The sequence below is a fragment of the Chiloscyllium plagiosum genome, chromosome 38 (genome assembly GCF_004010195.1).
Source record: "Chiloscyllium plagiosum isolate BGI_BamShark_2017 chromosome 38, ASM401019v2, whole genome shotgun sequence".
Lineage (NCBI taxonomy): Eukaryota > Metazoa > Chordata > Chondrichthyes > Orectolobiformes > Hemiscylliidae > Chiloscyllium > Chiloscyllium plagiosum.
The window spans coordinates 26,283,500-26,290,107 of NC_057747.1; the positions used below are offsets into that span (position 1 = coordinate 26,283,500).

At 45.3% G+C, this 6,608-nt stretch overlaps 1 protein-coding gene across 2 annotated transcripts in view; it reads right to left on the reverse strand.

The window, feature by feature from the left end:
* sgpl1 (sphingosine-1-phosphate lyase 1) overlaps positions 1-4,811 on the reverse strand; it is a 71,919-nt gene extending 67,108 nt beyond the window's left edge. Inside the window, exon 1 of one of the 2 annotated variants that reach the window (XM_043679167.1) lies at positions 4,620-4,811. In XM_043679167.1, coding sequence (XP_043535102.1) covers positions 4,620-4,631 — 12 coding nt within the window. In that variant the 5' untranslated portion in view covers positions 4,632-4,811. Of the gene's footprint in view, positions 1-3,297; positions 3,390-4,619 lie in introns of those variants that run through there. The other variant, XM_043679168.1, reaches the window with a different exon arrangement.
* Between the last annotated feature and the right edge of the window lie 1,797 nt (positions 4,812-6,608).

Below are 6,608 nucleotides of genomic sequence, written 5' to 3' on the forward strand. Positions count from 1 at the left end.
TGGCCAACACAGCAGCACAGAAGGTAACAAAGACTTTTTACTTTGAATCGTGCACTTCTCCACACAATTAAACCTACAACACGCAGTAAGAAACAGAATCAAAGCTGGGTGTGCAGTGGTACCCCGAATTCTCTCTTTAAATCTGAATTTTCTACGTTGCTCATCGCAACCAGCATAGCTCAGAAATGGAGAGACAGTCACTGTGAGCAAGTAGTAGGAGAGAAAGGAGTAACATTGACAAGTAACAAATTGTTAAATTCTATTTTTGATGAATAGAAAGAAGATACCAGCTAGCTACAATTATTTATTTTCAAAAACAGATCATTAGAACTAACTTTAAGTGTTGAGTTTGAAGGTAGCAAAGCAGAAGTCCTAGAAACAGTTTGCAAAGACTTAGTGCCACACATGAAAAACAATTTAAAGATTTGAAAATTACTTTAGTCCCACAGTATTAATCAGGGTTTGCCCAGAGTAGCTAATGACATACAAAGCAGGAAATGTTACTTCGGGGTTAAACCAAGATCCTTTGGATTCGGGTGTAGTAAATAATAATTAGTGGATCACAGATGACTGGCATTTTCCTGGAAAGTAATTGGAAACAGACAAAATTTGGTTATGCTGTGTAGGAGATGTTTCCTACTTTACACACGAACAGTATTTTCCATCCACACAATCAAAATTCAGCACATCTTTTTCAAGTAATCCGTGGCTTGCCCTGGTTTCTCTTGGCATATTCAGCTAAGGCCATGTGATATAGCCATAAATGTGAGCAGCTCAGGTCCCAAACACAACCTTCCCTTTCTTATTGGGGGGTATTTCTGTGAGGAAGTTGTGCAGACTGACTTGCCTCCTTCTTCTTAGGCAATCCCTTATGGTCGAGGATGACTTGCTTCCAAATTTGAAATGTGTTCTCAGGTGACAGAGAGTCTAATGCATGACTTGTAGCCCCCGGTCACAGATCGTGGGGCTGGAGGGGTACATTGGTCACCACACACTCCTTTCTCGGACGACACCTGAATTCAACTTGCCTTCCGCAACGAGGTTCCAGGTGCATTCCCAGGTGCTTTCCTCCCACTTTGGCCAATCTCGGGCTGGGGTAACCCAGGAGTCGATGGGAATGCTGCACTTTATCAGGGACATTGCGAGGGTGCCCTTGGAGCATTTCCACGTCCTCCTGGAGCTTCAACACAGCGAGAGAGTTCCATGGACAAAGCTTTATCCAGCTTTATCCATTATCTCATGTCAGGCATGCAGACGGTGTGGCCCATCCAGTGGAGCTAATCAAGCACAGTCAATGTGTCAATTTTGGGGATGCTGGTCTGAGTGAGAACACGGACGTTAATGCAACTCTCCAACCAATGGATTTTCAGGATTTTGCAGAGTTAGAGGCATCTCTCCAGGGTTTGAGGTGCCTGTTGTAACAGTCCATGAGCTTTAAAGAAGGGCAGGTCTCACTACTGCTCAATAGCCCATGAGCCTGGTGTCAGGTCTGACGTGCTGGTTTTCTGAGACTCTCTTCCACAGGTGACTGAAGGCGATGTTGAACCTGGTCAGCAGTGATCATTTGCAGCAAATCTGGAAAGCAGTCTACCTTATCCCAGGCCTCATCATGGATTTTGAAAGTAGAGTGGGGGTTGTTGTCAGTGCGAGTGTGGTGGAAACAGTTTGGTAGAGGACTTTGTCATTATTAATGCTTAATGTAAGGCTCATGCTCTCGTATGCCCCAGTGAAGGCATTGATAATGGCTTGGTGCTCAGCCTGAGAATGTAAACACAAGCATTGCCTGCATCCTGTGGATCAAAGGCAATGGATGAGACAAACTTGGAGCTGACCTGCAGATGGTTGAGGTTGCACAGCAGCCCATTTATCCTGTGGATTAGCTCCACTCCAGCAGGGAGCTTGTTGAGGGTAAAGTGGAGCATCACACCAAGGAAGATCAAGAAAAGGATGTTGCATTCACATGGCTTTGCTTGACCCAGTCTGAACGTGAACTGGATCTGTGGCGAATACATTGCTTAGGGTCACGGCTTGCTTGTCATCATGGAGCAGGCAGAGGATGACGATAAACCTCCAGGGCAATTAAACCAGCAGAGTATACTCCATAATACCTCAAAGCTGAGTGTCACAGATCTTACTGAGCTCAGAGAAGGCCATCCACAAGGGTTGGTGCTGCTCCCTGTGTTTCTCTTGTAGTTGCCAGACTGTAGAGCATATCTGTGTGCCTCTTAGAGGATGGAATCTACATTGTTACTCTGAATGCTCTTCAGTCACCAGAAGAAAGTGATTGAGGAGGGCTTTCTGATTTCCATTCCCTTTGGCCGTCAGCAGGGAAATTCCTTTGTAACTACTGGTGTTAGACCGGTCATCTTTCTTGAAGATGGTCATAATTACAGCAAATTTGAAAACTCCTGTCCTTCTTCCAACTAAAAGGAAATGAGTACTTTTCCACTATACTTCCATGCTTCAGTGGGGATTCCATCGCCGCCTGATGCCTTGTTGTTTTTAGCTGTCAAGTAGCCTTTTCTACCTCAGACTACATTGTGCTGAGATGGCGATGGGGAATATACTGTGGGTTACAGTCAAGGACACTTCTGGAAAGACAGTGCCTTTGTTTTGGAGAGTTCAAAATGGTCCTTCAGTGGCTGCTGACTGCCTCTCTATCCTTGTTGAGCAGGGACTAAAGTGAGAGCAAGGTCCACTAACTGGACCAACACTATTGCAGGAGCACGAAACCCAAGTTGAGTTATATTCCCTCCAGCACAGAAGATTAAAGGGCAATTCAAATTACATGTCTTAAGACAATCAAAGGAGTTTGATGGTTTCTTTCTGCAGACCCTATATCTTCTGGCGGAAGGAAGTCAAAGCTGAAATTAGGTTTTGAATCTGAAAGGGTGTTGAGGGTTAATTGAACCATGGAGGGCCACTAACACTGACTCCTGTTTTACAAAGTTCCTTAGACTCTAAAACCCTTGGCTATCTATCCTAATAGTATTGTCTTCTGTGGATTAGTTTGTTGGCAACATTCTTGTTGGAAATATTTTACAGCATTGTAAAAAGACAGGATAAAGAACAGTTATGACCAAACAGCCCGTACAGGGTCCAGATACTGAAAGATTGCCCTATTTATCTTTGTTGCAAAAGCCAAATTCATCACCACAAGACAACTAATAAAACATAGAAACAGTCCCATACTAACCGTTCTTATACATCTGACAAGATATAACCAAACTAGCAGTTGCACTGTTCAAACAAATTAATATCTTTCAGAAAGATATGAGAAGGAAAGAAATCTAATACCTGACTCATTGTTTTGAACAAAAGCCGAATGCTGCAGACACTTTGTTTCTTCCTATCCTGTCTCTGTGGGTACTGTATTCAATTTTGTAATCATATGACACATCCCACAAGACACCAACTGAGTCACATGAAATGAAGTCACCAATGAGAGACTCTTTTGTGCAGTGAGACAAAGTGCAGCTCACAAAGTGGAAGAAAATCTTTCCAACTAACAACCACTACTGAAATACAGTAACAAAGAAATTTACATCCAGGCTACGGAAGAGTTAAATATTTTATTAAATTCATTTTAGTTACTGCTTGCTGGTTGACCTCAAATAAAACCTTTGATCACATATCTGATCTGAATGAAAGTTCCTACAACATTCCTTCAGGGCTGCATTGAAGTCTCAGTCTTGATTACATGCTAGAATGGGGCTTGAACCTACTTTCCAACCTCACCCAGAAGGACAAGGATAGCAAACACATGGGAACATCACCACCTGCAAATGCCCCATCAACCATGCTGACTAGGAACTACATTACTGCTGCTTCACTGTCACTGGAACTCTTTTCACAACAGCATGGTGGATGTCACTAAACTAAACCGGATGCAGTGGTTCAAGATGGTGGCTCATCATCTTCTCCAGTAAAATTATGGATGAACAACAAAGGCTGGAAGCAAAAGAATATAATATGGCAGCAGAAAGGCTGTGAAGGAGGGAAAGCCCTTCTTGATGAAGGGCTTATGCCTGAAACATCGATTCTCCTGCTTCTCGGATGCTGCCTGACCTGCTGTGCTTTTCCAGAAAATAAGATACACAGGGAGGAGTCAATTTTCTGTTTTCCAGGAAGAGTCACAAGACCCGAAACGTTAACTCTGATTTCTCTGCAGGTGCGGTGTGCAAGAACTGCTGAGCTTTTTCAGCAATTTCCATTTTTGTATCTGGTTTGCATCATCTTTCAGGTTTTTGGGTGGAGGGGGGAGGGGGTATGGTGAGACTGCTTTGTTTGTTGTATCATGCTGTGCACTGCAAACCTGTAGAGTTGAACTGGGGGGGGAGGGGATGGGGGGGGGTGTGATGGTAACACAGTGACCCAGGGAGGGGGCTTCCCTCCCCCAAGGGAGGAGGGGGGAGGGGGGAGAGAATATGGTCCTGCCCATGAAAGGGGATGGGGGAGTCGAGCGGTGACATTACACCAGCGGTGGCAGCGATATGACGTCATCGATATGACGTCATCCGACATCGCGTCACCAAGCGAGACGTTGGACGTTGCCCGGGCGACCGTGCGCCCCCCCACCCCCCGCCGGCCGTTCCCCTCCCTCCGTGCCTCACACTCACCCGCGTCTCCATGTCGCTCTCCCTCCGGAATCCGCTCCGTCTGCCCGCTGTCCCCGGTGGTGGTGCCGCCGCTCCGATTCTCACGCACTCTCCTGACTGACCCCTGGTTCGCAATCAAAGCAGCGGCCAAGCTTGCCTCATCCGGCAGGACTTGCCCCTGTGTCTCCGCCTCCCGGCCTGCGCCCACCCCCTCAGCCCCGCCTTCTTCCTCCCACTCTCCCGGCGCAGCGACACCTACCGCAGCGGAAGAGAGGCGACCGCCGCTCATACAGGGAGCGGCAGCGCCACCGCGAGACCCGGCGGCGTTACTGCAATCTGGTGTCAGCTTCCTCGAGAGTTCTGCACCCCCTCGGCAGGTGCAGGGAGAGTTATAGAGATGTGCAGCACAGAAACAGACCCTTGGATCCAACTCATTCATCTATGGTAGGTCAACACAGCACAGAGGAGGCCATTCAGTCTGATTTGGAGATGCCAGTGTTGGACTAGGGTGTACAAAATTAAAAGTCACACAACACCAGGTTATAGTCCAACAGGTTTATTTGGAAGCACTAGCTTTTGGAGCGCTGTTATTTCATCAGGTGGCTGTGGACAGTCTGAAGTTCAGTTCCAAATAACTACCACATTGCAGTGGAAACATTAATTCAGCTTTGCTCTCTCACCACTTGGATGCTAAAAAGAGAGACCGAAACAAAGACAGAAATTGCCAGAGAAACTCAGCAGGTCTGGCAGTATCTGCTGACGAGTCACCAGGGCTGGAAACATTAACTCGGATTTGTTCCCACAAGAGCTGCAGACCTGATTTTCTCCAGCAATTTCTGTTTTTGTTTCAGACTTCCAGCATCCATGTGTTCTCTGTTTTGTTTGAGATTGACTGGCATTGTTGTGCTTAGAGTAGTGAAGGATGAGAAGGAAGACCTGACTGAGGTATACAAATTTATGAGGGACATAGTTATGGAGTAACCTTTCCCCTTGGTAGAGGGGTCAATAACCAGGCAACACCTAAAAAAAATTTCCACAGAGGTTGGTATCCCATCACCAAGTGACCTTTTATTTACACTTGAATAGTCCTTGACTTCAGTCAGAGTCAAGTACCAGAATGTCAGTATCTGTGACATTCAACCTTTTCATATGTCAGTCAGGGAACTCGAAGTCTATGAGGTCCAGCAGATTGACCACATTGCAATCATTACACCATCATTTGAAAATAAGCTGCAGGAGCATTAGATGGATTTGAAGAAAAGCATTTTCACCCTGCAGATGGTGGGTATTTTGAATTTGCTCCTAACAAGGTTGTAGAGGTGGGAATCCTCGGACATTTAAGAAGCATTTAGATGAGCACTTGAAATACCATAGCACACGAGGTGGAAAATAGGATTAGAATTAGGTAGATGCTTGATGACTGGTGTAGACATGATGAGCCAAATGGCCCCATTCTATACTTTACAACCCACGACATTTTGCTGCCAGAACTGTTGTTCTGCAGCACTTTCTGTTTTTATTTAAGGTTTCTAGTACCCACACTAACTCGCTTTTTGTCCAGTCTAGATTTTTCAGAGAAGCCCAGTTAGTCCCATTCTCTTCCCACGCTTCCCCATAACCCTACATTTTTCTCCTCCAAATATTTATACAATGGCTTTTGAAAAGCTGCAACCAAATCTACTTCCACCACACATTAGACAGCAACTTCCAATTCCTAACTGCTTCTGTAAAAAGAAAACAGATTTTGCACAAATTATCTCTGGTTCATTTGCCTTAAACTTGTGCTATTTTCCTATCAACCATTCAGCCATTACAAATTGTTTCTCATTATATACTCTGCTGAATGCTTTGTGTTTGTCAAAATCTCCATTAAATCACCTCTAATCAAACTCTACTTCTAAGAGAACAAGGAGAAAGTGAGGAGTGCAGATACTGGAGATCAAAAGGTATGGTGCTGGAAAAGCACAGTCGGTCAGGCAGCATCTGAGGAGCAGGAGAGTTGACGCTTCG